The sequence below is a fragment of the Schistocerca piceifrons genome, chromosome 2 (assembly GCF_021461385.2).
Source record: "Schistocerca piceifrons isolate TAMUIC-IGC-003096 chromosome 2, iqSchPice1.1, whole genome shotgun sequence".
Taxonomy (NCBI): domain Eukaryota; kingdom Metazoa; phylum Arthropoda; class Insecta; order Orthoptera; family Acrididae; genus Schistocerca; species Schistocerca piceifrons.
Window position 1 is genome coordinate 648,778,808 of NC_060139.1, and position 20,957 is coordinate 648,799,764.

Here is a 20,957-nt window from a genome sequence, read left to right on the forward strand (position 1 = left end):
ATATATATATAAAAACTCATGGAAGTTCCGTCTGTACCTGCCATCATTCAGTTTTCTTGTTTTATCAGTAACGAGAAACCCACACTGTGATTGATTCCAGCGATCTGCACATGTCTTTACAAAATCATTCGACGACATGTCGGTTCCTACATGAACCTAGTAAATATGTTTTAAATTTACACTGTCCTGTTTGAATGCTATAATTATGTTTGCATTATTCCTCACCAGCTGTTTTGGGATTATGGAATATGTCTGACTCAGATAAAATACATCAACGGCCATATGGATAACGAAACAGAAATATCGCCTAGTTTGATCTTGGTTTTCCACAGCAACATTATCAAATATGAACACTGTGTTTGGCTTTACTTTCTACGGTGGAGCGATATCGCTGCTCTCACTGAATGTCGTGTCTCTCACACCATCTACACCCTGGAGATCCCCTGTAATAGTTGGTATTTGGGCTGGAACAGTGTTTTTGAAAACACACATACATGCTGAAAGCAGACTCCATCCGGACGTGTTATCAGTGACATGAGAACATTTGTCTTGTCGCAGTTGAATGGACCTACAATTATTGCAGGAATGTTGTCGGGAAGGAGTATACCATTCTTCTTCGTACGGTCTTCTTGCTCACCATCGCAAAATGGTTCAAATGGCTCTGAGCACTATGGCACTTAACTTCTGAGGTCATCAGTCCCCTAGAATTTAGAACTACTTAAACCTAACTAACCTAAGGACATCACACACATCCACGCCCGAGGCAGGATTCGAACCTGCGACCGTACCGGTCGTGCGGTTCCAGACTGTAGCGCCTAGAACCGCTCGGCCACTTTCGGCCGGCTCACCATCGCAGCTCCAGTCGCTTATAACGAAGTCCTGTTGCTCCACCCACACTGCCATGACACCTACTACGTCAGGTACTGGCGTGCAATGGGTTTTTATAGAAAATAATGCCCTTTCCATGATACTGAGCATTTAAGGTACCGGCGTGCAATGGGCCTTTACGGAAATTTAGTTAAATGACATAATTTTCGGCTGTTCCATGTTTCCAGTGAAAATACCGGGGCAGTAGCTTTAGTACTCGCAATATAATAAGAGGTAAGAAATAAAACAAACACATACATGGTTATATGCATTTTTTTATTCAGTAATCGTACACAGGATGCACTACATCAACTGATTCTTTCTTTATCTTAACGCCAGTAGATAATATGAAAATAAAGCCTTCTTGTAAGCAAATAATTCAGCATGTATTTCTCCCAAATTCATTGGCAGTACATTAGTTTTTGCCGGCACCATACTGAGCCAGCGTTCGAAGTGGTCTATATGCACATTGTTCATACTTAGATACTCTGCAATGTCTCCATACACAGCTTTAACACAAGGCAGCCATCTGTTCAGTCTTTCCAATACAGTGGATAGCACCATCTGTAGATCGAAAAAATTTTTAACGGTGGAGTACTGTAGATAAACGGACGTGTCACCTGATTTCACAGAGTGCAGAGTCATTTTACACTGTTCTAATAGATAGAGGTAGAGCAGCACAGCAAATGTCCGGAGGAGGACGGCTCGGGTGATATTCGGCGGTCAACTGCTGCATGATATACGCTTTTGCACGACAGAGTTCATCCCATTCCACTTCCGTAAACCGCACGTAAATAGTTTTAGCTGCGTTCTCGATCTCTATCACAATACGCCACACTCTGTCTGTGGCTGCTTCTATACCAATATGTAAACGTTTCGAACCACTAGCGGTTAAATTGTACACTGAAAAGAAGAGTAGTGGTGCACGGACTTGTATCTTCTCATCCACTACATCCTCACCCTGTCCATGCAGTATCACTGGAATATTCTGCGATGGCGCGTATGATGGAGGCCAGTACTGACCTGCGTCATGCTGATTAGGACCTCCGGTGCACTTCAGCGAGTCAGGGGCTGGCTGGGTGTCTTCAACCGACAATAACAGCTGATTGTCCTGCTCCATCAAGCTGACCAGGTGCGCGACAGGATCCCAGGATGCTGCCGCTGCTGCGGGTCCCGACGGGCTGACACACATCGCTGTTACAGACACCGACAGGCTGGAGGACGTCGCATCCGCTGATGAGTAAAGAAGAAAAACTGTTACAAACCATGATAGAAGCACAAAGACCCTCACACGGCAGTAAACACAGACATTAAGCAGGGGTTACTTACTCTTCCGCTGCTTCTTCGTATTCCGTTGCTGCTGCGGTTGGACGGCACTGGACGATCTCGACTGGTGCTTCATTCTGGGTGACTGACGGCAACTGAGGCTGCAAAGTTGCTGGGCCTGCCTTATATTCCCGTTGTGTTATCGGACGCTGCGTTCGTATTGGGTACTACCAATTTCAAGTGTCTATGGGCATATAATTTGGTTGAGGGGGGGGGGGGGGAGGGTACACTTGGGCTTTCCGCTCAGGAAGACCAGGGTTCGAGTCCTGGAAAGGGAACCGCCATTTTTAAAAATTCGAAATTCCCGCCAGGAGGGTAGGTTGGGGGAGGGGGCGTGGAAGGGGTCGGGGATGAGGGGGCTGGGGCACACGTGCAGTTGAGAAAACACGTGACGTCATCCTGGGGCGGGGGTGAGTGTGATCAGGGTGGGGGTGATTTCTTGGCGAGGAAGTAGATCGTCGATTTCGCTCCAGAGCCCATAGTTCAAGATCGCTACCTTCTCTGGTTTCGGCTTCGCCTCCAGTGGCAGATTCCGGTGCCTTCTCCAACACACATTCAGGCACCTCATTAGATGCCTCCCTAACATAGTCCAAGCGGCCATAAAGGCGAAGCGTTCATACACATTGTATCAGTATCCACTAATAAATGTCAGGATACTTCTGATCAGGTAGTGTACGCTCTAGTGTCTTGCTACAGACGGACATAATTGTGTGCAGATCCAAATTCCAGGATATTGTTCTGGGTAAATAAGTAAAACCTGTGAGTAGAGCGAGAGTTGTTGGAGGCGGCGGAACTCACGGTGAGCAGTCCCTGGAGAGCCCTGAGAGCCACCAGGGCGCGGTAGTCGACGCCGGCAGCCAGCGGGGCGAGCGCCGCCAGCAGGCACGCGGACAGGTTGCTCAGGCCGAAGATCAGCTTGGGGCCCACGCGGCGAGCCAGCATGCCGCCCGGCACCTGCAACACGGCACGGGCGGCCGCCCTCCTCACCAGGCACCAGGCTCTGCTAGTGTGTGTGTGTGAGATAGCAAGTCAGAGTAAACCTCCTGCCGCCTCCAGGCAGATCACCAACTCCGGCAGCAAAATTTCTAAGGTTCTTTGGAGATATTTACTGGGTATTTTGCGGTAAGGGACACGTCGTCTATTGTGGCTCGTTATAGAATAATGATGTAGTTACGATTTATTGGGTGTGTTAAACCAGTTACTTCTGTTTCTGTCATTGTACCTTCGTAGCAGTGAAAAACACGGACAAATTCGGTTTTATACAGGGTGTTACAAAAAGCTACGGCCAAACATTCAGGAAACATTCCTCACACACAAAGAAAGAAAATATGTTATGTGGACATGTGTCCGGAAAAGCTTACTTTCCATGTTAGAGCTCATTTTATTACTTCTCTTCAAATCACATTAATCATGGAATGGAAACACACAACAACAGACGTACCAGCGTGACTTCAAACACTTTGTTACAGGAAACGTTCAAAATGTCCTCCGTTAGCGAGGATACATGCATCCACCCTCCGTCGCATGGAATCCCTGATGCACTGATGCCGTCCTGGAGAATGGCGTATTGTATCACAGCCGTCCACAATACGAGCACGAAGAGTCTCTACATTTGGTACCGGGGTTGCGTAGACAAGAGCTTTCAAATGTCCCCATAAATGAAAGTCAAGAGGGTTGAGGTCAGGAGAGCGTGGAGGCCATGGAATTGGTCCGCCTCTACCAATCCATCGGTCACCGAATCTGTTGTTGGGAAGCGTACGAACACTTCGACTGAAATGTGCAGGAGCTCCATCGTGCATGAACCACATGTTGTGTCGCACTTGTAAAGGCACATGTTCTAGCAGCACAGGTAGAGTATCCCGTATGAAATCATGATAACGTGCTCCATTGAGCGTAGGTGGAAGAACATGGGGCCCAATCAAGACGTCACCAACAATGCCTGCCCAAAAGTTCACAGAAAATTTGTGTTGATGACGTGGTTGCACAATTGCGTGTGGATTCTCGTCAATTGGGCCAACTGGCGGTCAATCGAGGAAGTACAGTACATACTGACGAAACTAAAATGAGCTCTAACATGGAAATTAAGCGTTTCCGGACACACGTCCACATAACATCTTTTCTTTATTTGTGTGTGAGGAACGTTTCCTGAAAGTTTGGCCGTACCTTTTTGTAACACCCTGTATAGTCATCTCCGTACAGATGCAGAATTACTGCTGCGCCACGAATAAGTACAGTCGTGGATTTGGGGAATTCTTGTAAATCTTGGGCAATTATGGCTGACAGATAGTAGTTGAGGGACCGATTGGCACATAGGATGGCAGGCGCGGGCGATGTTGATATTTTGTAAACGAGTCTGCGAGTCAGGTTTACGAAACCGCTCGCAGGCTAGAAGGCACGGCCCAGCGGGCACTGTGTACAACTGTGAACTAGTAAGGGCAGCACAGTGCACTGACGTGCTGTGAAGAACCCATACGTTGCAGTTATAACACAGCCTAGCGACCTCTGTGTAGGGGTCGAAGCCGGCGGAGGAAAGCTGATGTTGTAATTATCAAAGAGCATTCCACTTGCCCCCTTCCGAGGAACTACGTCAGAGGCGTATGGAAAAAGCGTATAAATAAGCGAATCCTGAGGCTCAAAACAGGGCAGTCGTGTCGCCATTCTATCTGCGTCTGGTACCAGAGATAATGACGGTTGTTCAAGTTGCAGGCCAACCACGACGACTTTCTGGTGATGGATATCGGCGGCCAACCGGCCCGCAGAAGCTACCTTCAACCTCCGCTGCACAGACGCGGCATTGCTGCGGCGCGGCGCGTTGCACCTTGGGAATTACGCCGGAGGGCTGCTAGCCTCCGCTCTCTGGGTGGCATCGTCCGGAGGACTGTAAGCTGTGTGAATTGCTCTGAGGATCACCCTGTCTGCAGTCGGAACACCAGCATATATCTTGAAGAACAGAAGACACAAGAGCTTGAGACTAAGAAGTGCATCCCGTATGGTGAGGCTAAAAGGATTTATAAATCCATGCTGTCACCAACATTCATTACCTCCTTTGCATCGGTTCTGAAACAGCAAGTGTAGAATGCCGATGGTGCTTCACAAACAGAGATTTCCAATGTCAGCGCTTCAAAAATGTTCAAATGTGTGTGAAATCTTATGGGACTTAACTGCTAAGGTCATCATTCTCTAAGCTTACAGACTACTGAACCTACATTATCCTACGGACAAACACACACACCCATGCCCGAGGGAGGACTCGAACCTCCGCCGGGACCAGTCGCACAGTCCATGACTGCAGCGCCTTATACCGCTCGGCTATTCCCGCGCGACAATGTCGGCACTATCAGCTGCATTTGTCAGTGCACTAGTGCTGCAGCAGTTATTTCAATGCCTGTACTTCCCCCAAGAACTTCATAAACGGCCATCGTTGTCACCATTGCAGAGCTCCCAGCCCCTCAAAAGCTTCAGCGTGGGGCGCCGACCAATGCTGCACTGACACAGCTGTGACTCTGAATCTTATATCGGGCTGAAAATTAAAGGCCAAGCTTCCATCACTGATGAAGTCAGGAAACTAACAGTCTGATTTTGATGTCACTCTATCTGACATCTCCCAAAATTATTCGGTAGAGCTAATGGACCTTGATGTCAGACTCAGGAAATCATCTCTCCCCAAGACTCAACCTCACCCTCTATGGGCTCACATCCACTGTGGAAAGACAGGATGCTGTTCAGCCATCTGGCAGAGTTTGAACACCATGACAGCACCCAGGAAGAGTGGACCACTGATGCTACTGACTTATCCATCACAATGCCTTCAGGTCATCTTAGGGCGCAACCTGTACCTTGGTAGTCTGATGAGTGGCGTTCAGAAATCCGGGACAGGAATGTGGCTCTTTGACAGTTTAAATGCTGCCCAACAACACAACGTCACAGTCACGACAGCCAAAGCTCGACCGTAAATAAGGAGAGCAAGAAAAGGTCATGGCAAGTGTTCCTGCACTTCCTCTACAAAGGTAATGGAAGCCACCCGGATGATTTCCGATAAACACAGTTATTTACCAATAGTGCTGAAACATGGGTGTTACCAAACAACGCCTGGAGACATTGCTCAGACAATGGCAGAGCATTTTGCTACAACTACTGCCAGTGCTTACAGTGCAGGGGCGGCCTGAGGCGCGAACTGGCGCCCTTCCAGGCGTAGAGCTGTCTGCGGGCACTCAACGAGCTGCCCTGGCCGGACGGCTGGAGTTGCTATGGCTCACACAACGACTGCGGTCGGTCGCTTCCCTACGGCGCTCTACGTGGGGACCACGAGTTGCGGTTGACAGAGAAATCAGCCGTGTTCCGGGCCACGGGCACAGTTAACGCACGCGGCGGCCACATAGCCGCCGCGCGAGTAGGGTCGCTACGTCCACAAGGCTGGGCAACGGGGCACCGACGCTGCAGATCCCGGCATTGGCGTGGCTGTGACCCACGCACGCTGCACGGTGCCGTCGCCGAGTTTAGCGCGGGGCCGGCTGTTTACTTTCGATGTAATAAAGACAATGACACACTTGCCTTTATTTCGCTGCACTCTTCGACGTGAGTCATCCCTCTCTCTCAAACCATGCCTTTCAGTCGTTCTGACATATTACAACCCCTGAACTCGGCGGCTGTAACTTTACTATGACGTAGTTACCATCGCTGCGAAATAGCTCAACATGGCGTCGTTGTCCTCTTTCCAATTGCATTCAGAGAAATCATACATGAGATGCATACAGGCGAACTGTTCATCTGTAAACCCATGTATATTGCTCTGTATGAATGTTAACGTAAAACTAACACTGCCACGAAAAACACACCCGTTGCAGAACCGCCCAGTACTGAACGCGAGCCGCGCGGGATTAGGCGAACGGTCTAAAAGCGCTGCAGTCATGGACTGTGCGGCTGGTCCCGGCGGAGGTTAGAGTCCTCCCTCGGGCATGGGTGTGTATGTTTGTCCTTAGGATAGTTTAGGTTAAGTAGTATGTAAGCTTAGGGACTGATAACCTTAGCAGTTAAGTCCCATAAGATTTCACACACATTTGAACATTTTCATTGAATGCGAGCTTGAGGTCAAGAGTAAACTGGACATTAATGTTGACAGTAGCAAGAACCATGAGTGTATGGCGAAGGTTTTTTTTAATTTTTTTAAAAAAATCTTCATTAACACAATACAGTGCAATATAATTGCGAAGGCTTGTTTCCATATAAGGCACACAACGCATATCGTCGACATTTTCAGTGTGCAGACATTTTCAGTGCAACACAGATACAAAGACAAATCGCGGTAAGAAATCGTACGAAATACAATTGCTCTATAACGAGGTACCTGAGACCATAAGTCTCATACCAAAATACTTAGGAAATGCCACTCGACAATGTCCTAAATTTTGTATGTGGTTTTGGGGTTCACCCTGTATAAATGTCTGGTATTGAAGGATGTCCTACACAACCCGCCAGGATACCCGAGCGCGCTAACGCGCTGGTTCCTGGACTCGGGTAGGCGCGCCAGCCCCGGATCCAATCCGCCCGGCGGATTAACGGCGAGGGCCGGTGTGCCGGCCAACCTGGATGTGGTTTTTAGGCGGTTTTCCACATCCCGATAGGTGAATACTGGGCTGGTCCCCACGTTCCGCCTCAGTTACACGCGTCGCAGACATTTGAAACACGTCCGCACTATTTCACGATTTACACTAGATGCAGACAGTTGGGGTACACTGATTCCATCCTTGGGGGTACGGGGTGGCAGCAGGAAGGGCATCCAGCCATCCCAAACACTAAGACTGATAAATCCGCTGTAACCACGCCGACCCTGCGATAGCTGCGGTACTATGGCGTAAGCGAAAGAAAGGAAGATTGAAGGATGTCCTACATAACTTAACTTATTATGTGAGCGCTGACAACATGATGCGGTAGCTGGGATGAGCACAGTACAGTATGAAATTCCTACGTACTGAAATCAGAAAATTTAAAGATGTAATACGGAATCAGAGAGTACTTGCATGTGTTCCTGAGAAAACTCACTCCAAGCGAATTCACAAAGCATTAACAGTGATTACTGACCTACCCCATCTGCGACATGTGCTATGGGAAACATTTAGGGTCACTGTGCGGGAAAACAACGGTGCCCACCGTTCTTCGAAGAAATCTTTTGTTTTGCTCGCCTGAAGAGCTCCAGGAATTTTCTACATTTTGATTTGCCTGAAGGAGGGCCATTATATTGGGCTCCAAAAGCTAACTGGCGCAGTGATTGATGGTCATATTGTAGTCAACACGGAGGAGTCTAGATTACATGTTGTGTCCCATGGCGACTATAGTTCCACAAATGCCATTTGTCCACCTTGCTGCTCAACAATATAGACAGACACATTACAATGAACGCGGTAGTATCAATCATACTCGCAGCCACCACTGTAAGACAGGATGAGGTAGAACTGGTCTGTGAACACTATGTTTTGCTGCCCAGAACGGCAATGACTATATTACTCTCTCCATCACCACCTGATGTATTCATGGCGTCTGTAATCTGGCAGCTGAGGAAAGGAAAGCATGCCACGAGTCCAGAGCACAGCACGGGTCATCGAACTTAAGGAGATAGGCTCATATTCGTTGCAGTGTCCCATTGCAGAGTCAGCACGCTATGTAGGACTGTAGTGTCTGTTACGGCTAAGCGGACAAGAAGCCGATCATCCTGTGCTGTGCTCACATTTCGTGATCCAATGCCTGCTTGTTGCTGCCTATGACCATCCTGCATCTTCTGGGTCCACATATACATCACCACCGTAGCACCATACTTCGTACGATCTGAATTGGTACTATATGAGACAACCATTCGCACATTATGCCTAGCTGAACTCACATGTGGAAACTACGTTCACGATATACTATTTGCACGAAACTGTTGTGAAGACGTTTAAGAAACCATGTACAATATTAATGGCTCTGTAGATTTAAAGTTTACACCGTCAATTGAATAAATGTTGTTTCTTAAAAATGGTTGAAATGGTTCTGAGCACTATGGGACTAAACATCTGTGGTCATCAGTCCCCTAGAACTTAGAACTACTTAAACCTAACTAACCTAAGGACATCACACACATCCATGCCCGAGGCAGGATTCGAACCTGCGACCGTAGCGGTCACGCGGTTGCAGACTGAAGCGCCTAGAACCGCACGGCCACACCGACCGGCGTAATTTCTTAAAATAATGTGGAGTGTCTCACATATTTTAAGGGAAGATTGTGTCCTACAAAGAGGCAAGTGGAAACAAAACACAAATTATCAAGATCGACAATTCTAAAAGAGGTACAAGTCTAGTAAGCCAAAATAAACTACAATGCTAAGTTTATTTCGTAAACAACCCATATATTGCACACTTTCATTAACATAGACATAGAAGTTCAAATTGATTGCTCAAGGAGTTCGAACAAAAATTCAGTAAGAGTAAGTGCCTCCTAAAGTCTTCACCATGTTTAGCCACATTCTCACCTGATAAACATGTAGTGCTGGCAGCCGATGCCTTCTAATGCTGCACTGATGCAGCTCTGGTGTAGATGCTGGGCAGCTCATAACATTTGCGACAAAAACATTATTCAGGACTCAAAATAATTATTCACAAACGAGAAAGAGTCTCTGGCAATCCTCTATGTTCTGAAGAAGTTTCACATGTACGTTTTCAGGTACAAGTGCAATTATTAACCACCGATCGCCTTTTTAAGTCTGCTAGTAGGTCACTATAAAATAAGGTCTTATCTACAATATCGTTGTTCAGTTATTTTCGATTCATCAGTTAATATTTTAATCGCATGTGTTCACTGGATTTGCACGTTTGTCATGAATATTTCGTTAATATTTGACTTTTCACAGTCGGCGTGTGAACTTAATTGGACTGTACACATCTAGACGTTCTCAGACGTACAATGATGGGATTTAACCCAAATGCTGTTACTGGGAAGCTATTTGGTGGCTTTTTCAGCGCACCGTTTTGTCCCCGGCACACTGCAGCTGATATGCGTCAATCCATTGCTGGAATGGCATGTCTCATGTTTCATTTATGACTAATTTAAATTCGTAACAGTCTGACTTCTATTCCCAATAATTAATAAATATTTAATGTTTGTAATGAGTAACTTCAGTGATTGCGAGGATTAAGCCATTTATTTTTATATTAATCCCTCCTCTTTTGTGCTGGCCATTTTGCGTGTGATGTTTTCTGCAGTTTGGCTAGAGCCATGTTTAGCCAGGGTAGACAGAGAGGCACAGGGCAGTTACTCTGAGTACGTTCTCCCCCCTCGTCACCTGGAGTTTTGGCTCACCTTCCACAGGTGAAAGCGAGGGGATGAGACGAAGCATCCACTCACAGAAGATATGGCCCAAGGACTGTTTAGCTCAGGCGCTTGGGAGTAGCGGTCTGGCAATTTTTCTCATAATGCGCCCTGCACAATATGGGATCCAGGCTTGTATCACAAAGAAAAATATACTGAGACATGATAAGCACCTGTACTTGTACAAAATCATGGTTTTTACTGGCTATGCCACTCGGGGGGGGGGGGGGGGGTACTTGGTCCTCAGAGACTGAGAATACATACTCTTACTTCGGCAGCAGATGAGGAGAAATGATATTATCGCTGTCAGGAACTGATACGTTGCAGACTGTAGCGGATTACGGCGTTCGCAACTTTCTACACTACTGTAAGCAGAATATGGTGAGAAACTGCACCTTAGCTTAGCAGGATATGTGACTTACCGAGCGTTGGTAGAGTCACATGGGCTCTGCGAATCTTATACCCTTCTCAAGCGACTGAGGGCTCGATCACGACTCTATCAGTGATGTTATTTGCATGTCGTAGTTGTCTACCCTTCGGGCGCAATCAGGCAGTTGCCGTCTGTACTCCGCGGATTTGTCTTTCCAGAACTCATTTGTAAGGTGCGGGCTTTCCCTCCATTTACCTAAACCACATGGTCTTTGCCAGGTCATTTAAATATTATATTAGAATCATTCTATGTTAGTGATTGTGAATTTTCATGTTCTCAGCATTTTTCCCAGATCGAATAGACCCTTTGATTAACTTTTGCTCATGACATGTTGGTAGAGAACATCATAATATCTAGGGTTTCAATTGGACCAATGTTTCATTTCGTAGTTAAAAGATCCACTTGTTTATTATTTTCTGTGAGGTGTGTCAGCCCTTTCCTATTATTAATCCACTGCGCTACCTTTCTATTAAATCATCTGATCCCATGGGAAGCGATCTGATTATCAGTCAGTCAAATCGATGCGCGTCATTTCGACATCCAGAGGGGGAGAGAGGGAGGGGGAATATGTTAAAAGCTCAGTTTACCCCTCGCACAGTGTACCGGAGAAAGCAGCTTGGCCACAGCGTATGGTATGGTGGGTAGTGAGTGGTGCAGCGTTCTCACCTGAGTGGACCAGTGCAGCCAGAAGAAGCCTCCCAGCACCAGGGCCTGCTGGTGCTCGTCCCAGTCGTAGCGGCCATCCTGTAACAACACCGTAACTCTTACGGATCTGGCAGCTCAAGCCCGTCCACGTTGCCGAGGGGGAAGATGGCGGGATGAAGTAGGTGGCTGGCAGGCGCGATTTACTAGTAGAGGCAGCATACACTGATCAGCCAGAACTTTCTAACTACGGACCTCCAAACCCGTCCGCGAGATATCAGCGTCACCTGGCGAGGAGTGACTGCTACTCAGACACGCGCTCGCTGCACGTAGTTTCAGTGAGAATGCTGTGTACAAGGGTAATCCCAAAAGTAAGGTCTCCTACTTTTTAATAAGTACATAGACCTGTTTATTTCTGCAATGGTTTACATCAGTTTACATCTCGAACATTTAGCTATTTTTGGACATAATCACCATTTCTGTCGATGCATTTTTGTAGACGCTGAGCCAGTTTTCGTATGCCCATGTCATACCAGCTCGCCGCCATGCTGTTCAGAAAGTTATAAACTGGCGTGATTCTTGCTTGGTCTCAGGTGTAAAGTGGTTTGCCCAGGTTTCGTCACCCGTGGCAATTGAGTCCAGAAAGTTGTCCTGTTCGGCTGCAAGGCGGTGAAGAAATGCGCGGGAAGCATCAACTCGTTGCCGCTATGCTTCGGGAAACCTCAGGAACCAACATGCAGAGATCATCCAGAGTTATCCGCCGCTCTTCACGCATGCTTTGCTAAACCTTCAACACTGTCTCCTAGAAATTGACGGTCTCCCGCTCCTTTGTTCGTCGTGGATTTCGGTCCGACCAGCTGCAAACTGTCTACACCACTTACGAAAATTTTTGACATCCATGTATGGCTCATCACACACTTCCGTCAATTGGCGATGGATTTCAATCAGCGCAGTGGCCTTTGCGTTCAAAAACCGAATAATTGCGCGCAATTCGCACGTGGCGGTAACATCCAACGGGAACTCCATTCTCAATGGCTGCCAAGCCAAGACTGAGCGCCTCAGCGCGGCGTGCGCATGTTTACACATAGCGCGTGAAGCACTCTTCATTACAGTGTGACCAACTGCCACACAAACAGAGTGCTGTACTCATAAAAATCGGAGACCTTAGTTTTGGGATTACCCTCGCAGAATGGGGAAGGAGCGCGAATTATCTGAGTTTGACCGAGGGCAGATTGTGATGGCCCATAGGCTCGCCACGAGCATGTCTGAAAATGTACGTCTTGTCGAGTGTTCGAGGAGTGGTGTGGTGAGTGTCTTCGACAGGTGGCGAAACCAATGTGAAACCACATCCAGACGTCGTGGGGTTGGGCAGCGACTCTTCATTACAGATTTCGGACGATGAAGGCTCGGCAGACTGGTAAAAGAGGACAGGCGGCGAACTGTGTCGGAACTAACATCAGACTTTAATGCTGGACAGAGCACAAGTGTATTTGAAGACACAGTGCACCGAAAAATCATAACGATGGGCCTCCGCAGCCGACGGCCCATGCATTTGCCAGTGTTACCACCACGGCATCGGCTACTACGACTGAACTAGCCCGTGACCGTCGGCATTGGTCGTCGGCCCAGTGGCAGTGCATGATCTGACGAATCCCATACCATCATGCCGATGGGAGGGCGCGAATCCGCCATCTTCCAGGGGAACAACTCTTTGACACCTGTGCTGCAGGAGTGAGACAAGCTGGTGGCGGCTCCATTATGCTTCTAGGAACATACACGTGGGCATCCATGGGTCCAGTGGAGCTCGTGCAAGGCACCATGACCGCCAAGGAATATCGTACACTGGTTGCAGACAATGTACACCCATTCATGACGATCGTGTTTCCCAACGATAGTGGCATTTTTCAAAAACGTAATGCGCCAAGTCACAAGGCAAGAGTGTGATAGAGTGGTTCGAAGAACGCAATGGCGAGTTCCAATTGATGTGCTGGCACCCCAATTCGCCAGATCTGAATCCGATCGAACACATCTGGGGTGTGATTGGACGTGACGTCAGAGCTCATCACCCCCTCCCCTGAATTTACGGGAGATGGGTGACTTCTGTGTGCTGATGTGGTCCCACCTCCCTCCAGTGACCTAGCAAGGCCTCTGTTATCCGTGCCAAAAGTGGACACACGGCATATTCGGTAGGTGGTCATAATGTTCTGGCTGATCTGTGTAAATTAAATCAAAATAACTCCGTACTTGTTACAATGACACGGTTTAGACTGGCGCACTCCAGAAAAGCCGTCGTAATACGAATGCTTTTTAAAAATTGTTTTTTTTAGGCACAATCACACAAAATTTCAACATTAAATCACTGGTTTCGGCCGTCATCAGCTATCCTCACATCAGTAGTTCATTTCCAAGCACTTTGACGAAATAACAGTTTCAGTAAAATCCTGCGACTGCGTCATATGTGATAATACTACCAACGCTTCGGCTGCTACTGCAGGGTGTCTTCACCAGGGCGACTACCAATGTTTATCAAACTAAGCAAGTTCCACAACCTTTTGGAAATTGGACCTTTATCTGACTGATAGTTAAACAGCGCCACTTAACTTTATCTACACTGGTTTATTTAAATTAGTAAATTAGTAATTACAAAGACAACAGTAATCGGGGAAATATAAATCTATTGACACAAAAGCTGCATATTTTTGAACACAATAGTGCCTCACATAAATTTAGTTAAACAACGCCACTTAACTTTATCTACACTGGTATATTTAAACTAGTAAACCAGTAATTACAAAGTCAGCAATTATCGGGATAATATGACGCTATTGATACGAAAGGTGAAATTTTGTAAACTAACTTTCCTACAGCAGTGCTTTACACATCATCCACACGTAAAACACCGATGGCGCCATCTGTTTGTGTCATCTGCGCACTGTAGATAACTGTTCGTGTTTTAAGAGTAAGGAAAGACGGTTGATAAATCTATGTTGGTCGAAAGGCATCAGGAAATCATTTACTAGACGAAACGCTTTGGAGAGGCGGTCACAGATTGCATGAAGGTCAATCACAGATGTAAGGGCGAGATGATTAAACGTCCATTCTTTAGTTATTCGTCGGCAACAGCACTAATCATTAGCCACAAGTTCTATATCTACAGGGCTCAGTCAAAGACGGAGAAGGGTTAGGGCATGCCCCAGAGATCGGCTGTTATACTGTAGAGCATGGCCGCACAAGGTGCATGCACTGGTGCATTGCACAGTGCAGAAGACGGCTGCGCTATGTTGACGACGGTGCAGACCCCCCACTCCTCGGCTTTGCGCAACAGCGCTGCCTCTCACTTCCTCAGCTTGTGCCGCTCGCGCCGCCTGTCTCGACCTGTTTCAAAGCTTTTACCCTGTTGTCTTCGTCATTGCCAAATACCAATGTACACTAGGTGGAGAGCTTAGTTTGGTGTACCGGTACAAAAGAGATTTATATAATAGCTGTAATGGTAACAATTTTAAATTTGGTTTCAACACAAATGTATCTTCCTATGTGCTTTTTATTTTATTTGCAATTATGCTACTAAGATCTGGAACAAGAGATTGGCTGACAGCAATTGTGAGAGAATTTTTTAAATTATAATTAGAAATACTCGCACGAAATCTAGTTTTTGTACAAGACAAAACAGAAAAAAACCTATCACATACACAAGTGGAACCAAACATAGAAATAATCTTCGCTGCTTCTCTGTGTAACTTGGGAAATTCTTCCTTCGGCAAATTCTCGTAGAATTGGAGCAAAACTTTTGTATTGTAAAACACATCCTTTCGGTGAACATCGCTTTGCAAATCAATTAGTTCGAAATGTAAATCTGAAGGCGCACTTTCAATATCCATCGAAAAATGTTTCACAAAAACGTCGAGAATTGGCTGCAGGTAGGTAATTTTCTGAAACAATAACAAAGCCAATGTTAATAAAAGAAAGTAATGTAAGCCGTTGTTGTTGTTGTTGTGGTCTTCAGTCCTGAGACTGGTTTGATGCAGCTCTCCATGCCACTCTATCCTGTGCAAGCTTTTTCATCTCCCAGTACCTACTGCAACCTACATCCTTCTGAATCTGCTTAGTGTATTCATCTCTTGGTCTCCCTCTACGATTTTTACCCTCCACGCTGCCCTCCAATACTAAATTGGTGATCCCTTGATGCCTCAGAACATGTCCTACCAACCGATCCCTTCTTCTGGTCAAGTTGTGCCACAAACTTCTCTTCTCCCCAATCCTATTCAATACTTCCTCATTAGTTATGTGATCTACCCATCTAATCTTCAGCATTCTTCTGTAGCACCACATTTCGAAAGCTTCTATTCTCTTCTTGTCCAAACTATTTATCGTCCATGTTTCACTTCCATACATGGCTACACTCCATACGTATACTTTCAGAAATGACTTCCTGACACTTAAATCAATACTGGATGTTAACAAATTTCTCTTCTTCAGAAACGCTTTCCTTGCCATTGCCAGCCTACATTTTATATCCTCTCTACTTCGACCATCATCAGTTATTTTGCTCCCCAAATAGCAAAACTCCTTTACTACTTTAAGTGTCTCATTTCCTAATCTAATTCCCTCAGCATCACCCGACTTAATTAGACTACATTCCATTATCCTTGTTTTGCTTTTGTTGATGTTCATCTGTTTCGAAGTACTAAAATGCGATAGATTTTAATAAACATATAATGTGTACTATAGGTTTTAATGTAATGTTACACTTGCATACGTAACGCAATCTCCTTTATTTAGCTGTATGTCATATACCGGCACCTTGAAACGGTCGTTAGACGCATTTTCAAGGGATTGTAGCACTTCAACGTATTTTGCAAAGCGCGCTCCTTCCTGCACAGATGCTGTCAAACAAAAACATAGTACCGTTTTGATTAGAGCGGTTATAAAAATCAGGCTGTTTTAATAAAGGTTCAATTTATATCTCGCTCACCTAGTTCAGGAAAGTGTTGCGTATTTTTCTCTGAAAGGTTGTTTTTGAGGAGCTTCAGCTTATACTGGATAGCGTTTATTTTGCTGATCATATCGTTGATGAGATTGTTTTCTTTTTGGAGTTTCAGGCTTAAATCATTTAGGAGAGCCACAATGTCTGCTAAAAATCCTAAATCAGCTACCCATTCAGGGTCATGAAAATGTGGCTCCGGATGTCCTTTGCTCTCCAAAAACTGAGCCACAGTGTGACGTAGTCGAAAAATTTGGGAAATCACTTTCCCTTTGCTCAGCCAGCGCACCTCAGCGTGGTAGGGAATATCTGGATACTCCTCTTCAAAGGAAATCAAAAATTCTTTGAATTGACGATGAGTGAGTCCATGAGAACGAATGTAGTTCACGACACGCACCACTACCTTCATCACATCTTGAAGACCGATAACTTTCGCACAAAGAGCCTCTTGGTGTGCAAAACAATGAACAGAAGGTAAATTCGGCATGTTAAGTATTTTCCGCAGTAGGCCAATAAAGCCTTTTGCTTTACCGCACATTGCTGGTGCCCCGTCTGTGGTTACGGAAAACAGCTTTTCCAAAGGGAGTCCTATTCCCTTAGCTGCCATTTCAACAGCTGCTAAAATATCCGCCCCTGTAACAGTGTCCTTCAACGAAATCATATCCAGGAGCTCTTCCGTTACATGTAGGTCGTCGTCCACGCCACGCAAAAATATTGCTAACTGAGCCGTGTCGTTAACATCCGTGGACTCATCAAGTGCGATGGAGTACGCTGGGAAGTTTTCAATTTTGGCTGCCAGTTGTTCATGCAAATTATCAGCAATGTCGTTGATTCTCCGATGTATTGTCATTCTGGAAAGTGGTATTCTGCTGTACGCGGGAGCTAATGTCGGATTCATTGTCTCTACTACGTCCAACATAATGTTTTTTATTAATGGCCCGTCCATAAATGGCCTCCCAGCTCTTGCTAAACGTAGAGCAACTTTGTCACTAGCTCTGAGAGTCCTTTCGCAACACCCCTCACCTTCTTCACTCTAAAGTAGAGAAAAAAAGATATGTTAGAATTAATTTACGCGAAAACGAAAAATAAGGAATCTAAACAAATGTTATTTCGTTTCGCATGACCTTTAACCAAAATATACATCTAAAGCACTTGCAACAAACCTCGTTTGTAGATATAGAATTCTCTTCTGCAAGAGTTTGCAACTTCCGTAATTATTCCTCTCTGGCATCCCCTGTTATATCACTATACGTTTCTGAATGCAATTTGCTGTAGTGCCTTTCAATAGACGATTGTCTGACACACGTAATTAGTGTACCGCAGATTAGACTTTTGGCTTTATCGTCACAACGCACAAAGAAGTAGGAGAGTTCCCATTCCGGTTTAAATTGATGTTAGGCAATTTTCCCTTTTTTTGGAGCAGATGGTTCCATTATTCCATTAATTGTCTTGGGCTTACGTATTCCAATGTTGACTAAGCCGTCTGGCAGCGCATTCGGCAGCGCACAGCGTCGGCCTCACCTAGCAAGCCGAGTTGAGGCGAAGTATGCCGAGTTGAACCGATGCACTGTGCAGGCACTCGCTGCACCTCGCTTTGCACACGTGCGGTTTTCCGTGTTTGTGCGGCCCTGCTGTAGAGGAATACGGAGAGTTAACGTTTCCGTACCTGATGAGAGTAGGATTTGGACAAACAATTATACAGCTCCGATGTAAATGGGACCGGTATTTAACGTTCATTTAGTACTTTACATTTTAGACGGTCGTACATTGTGGGCGTAGTTTTGACTGTAAGTGAGGCAACAGCCATCATTCAGCTGTTTTCACAGGCGCTATAAGCTGAGAGTTCGCTTTATCTGCCGGCCTAGACGTAATCGTTAGATTTTCCTTAATTCACATGAAGTGGGTCTGATAGTCCGGCTTATGGTTTAGAGACACCTACAGAACGTCAGGTATTCTCCCCCTACGGTAAGTGGTAAAGGAAGTCCTCGCAGGAGGATGTACCTCCTACTAAGTGCAGTTAGCTGACAAAGAGAATGAGCAGTGAGAAAGCAAGCTTTCGAGTCAAAAACCAATCATTCTACGCCTTCCGCCTGATTGGATGAAAGCCTTAATGTTTAAATAATTTCTGAAGTGGCTTGGAACTCGTGGCATCTTCCAATATTGTTTTTCAGCCATCTAGGGTGCACTAAGACCAATTGTGGGTCCTCTTTGGTGAAAGATTTCGGATGTCGGAATTTAGTGATCCACAGTGATCGAGAAAATTATTCTTCCACTGTGGAATGTTCACTAGGTATCTCAAATCGGTTCCCGTCTGCAGCTGTGTAAATGTTATCTGATTTCCGGTTTTTGAAAGTGAATGTTGTAATCAGTGTTCATGTGACTGGTAGGAAAATTCCTCCTATTAGATCGTGGAACTATTAGCTGGCTCGAGATGGCAACTGATGGAATATATGGTCTTAGCAAGGATTAATTAAAGCTTATAATCAGCATTTGTTTCCGTAGAAACTTGGATGTAATGATTTTGGTGTGAATTTCGATCAACCAAGCTTTGTCTTCTTGGACATTTCTGCTAGTCTTACAGTAAACCAGCATGGGGACATTGCGCCCCGTCATTCCAAATGTTTCGAGTTTGGGTCAGTCCAAAAAGTTTAGGGTCTGGATTAGTAAAAAATAGAGAAACGTCAAAATGCTGGTTTAAGTGATTCGGGTGTTCTACACAGTCTAACCCCCCCCCCCCCCCGTACCCCCTCCCACCCACGACCCCTCACACCTGAGCACAGAACGTTCATACTACCATGTGAACCTGTCAGAAAAGTCTTTCTTTGGGATGTTGTTCATTTCGCGTGTCACAGTTTTGACACTCCACTCCTTTTCTCTTTCGTCAGACATCAGCAAAACACAGCGTCTCCAGAATAAATGACTTGGGTAAGGAGTGGACCCTTATTCTATGACCGAGCACAATGGTGTTTAGCTGTATACAAATTGTTTTTAATTCAGGATTATTGTCAAAGAAATACACGAATTTACATAGGTTGTAACATGACAATGTTAGGACAGTTGTCAAGATAACGTATTTCGTCCTTTTTAATCGAAATAACTCTAAATACAATAATATCAGATTTTAACCAGAAGGTTCTTTAAAAACATATTCTTACTACTACATCGTGAAGTTGGCCAATATTACGACAAATCATCCGATTCCGGTTCTAAGTTCGGTACTATTTAGGATGAGACAATCAAGTCTACGGAGGATGGTTAGTTTTTGTGACAAGCTGAGCAAAAGATTACTCAAGGTTGCTCGAGTTCACAGTGGACGCAAGTTGATGAACCAACGAGTTTACGCCGCTGTTAGCGGTATTTACCTTTGCTGCGATGAGCTGTTTTCTGCATTGCTGATCTCGTCCTCTGAAAGTCCTATAAAGGCTAATCAAAATCTTTGCTGATTTAATAAGCTATGTTTATCGTTAGGCGAGAAAACATGCACTCATCCATAGTCTTGAAATATGGCGACATGCACATGCATGGATGGAGCAGTATGCATATTATAGTGCCCTCTCAGTTCTCGCAAGAACATTTAACTATGTGGCTGTTTCGTTTCTCCGCTGATGGAGCTCAACGACGCTAAAGTTAATATCTAGCTGAATGTCAGCCAAAGTGAACGCTGTTCACTCAAAATTCCTCCTTTGCGTCGTACAGAGCGTGATGCGCCCGGTTCTGCTCTTGATGCTGGTTCAGAGGAGAGTTCCAAAAATTTTCGGTCTTGTGTCTCTTGTAGCAAACTGTCCCACACCTGGGTCCTTTCATGATCCACATCACGTCTTTTTCCGAACAAGAGGAGCATTCCTTTTATTTTGTGGAAACAGTCTCTGCCAATCGCAAAGGACCTACCATCAAACTGCATCGAAATTTCGGCACTTTACTCCTTCCTAGTTCCTGTCAGTCAATCGGACATTTTGTGCCCACTCCAGACGCCTAAAAGTTACACGCGTACATCATGAACATACCACACGCAGTTCACGTGATCGACTGCGTCACTCATTTGTTTGTATCTGTTATATCCTAGCCAGTAATGCCAACCGAGCCCGCTGCCAAAAGGTTGGCAGCATCAAAGTCCGGACGCCGTCCGCATAAGCAGCGCCAGCGATACAGGAAATCGCCGCAAGTCTGCGCGCGCCACCGCTGGCTTCTGGCTTCTTAAGCGCTGGAGTCGCGAGCGCTAGGACAGTTCTGTATTCGCCGCTCAGTTGTATACTCGCCACCGAATTGAGTACTTACTAGTCAGTTGTGTGTTCATCGCAGCAGAGTTGTTGTTTGTCGTCAGCCGACGCTGACCTAGCCGCTCCGACTCGAACTAGACAGATTTCTGTAGACAC

The 20,957-nt window shown here is 45.8% G+C and overlaps 1 protein-coding gene across 1 annotated transcript in view; it reads right to left on the reverse strand.

The window, feature by feature from the left end:
* Positions 1–20,957, reverse strand: part of LOC124775694 (sialin-like) — a 172,957-nt gene that overhangs the window by 135,023 nt on the left and 16,977 nt on the right. The window contains exons 2-3 of the mRNA XM_047250521.1: positions 11,628–11,705; positions 2,992–3,147 (exon numbers count right to left, since the gene is read on the reverse strand). Of these exons, the coding sequence (XP_047106477.1) occupies positions 2,992–3,147; positions 11,628–11,705 (234 nt within the window). The remainder of the gene's footprint in view (positions 1–2,991; positions 3,148–11,627; positions 11,706–20,957) is intronic.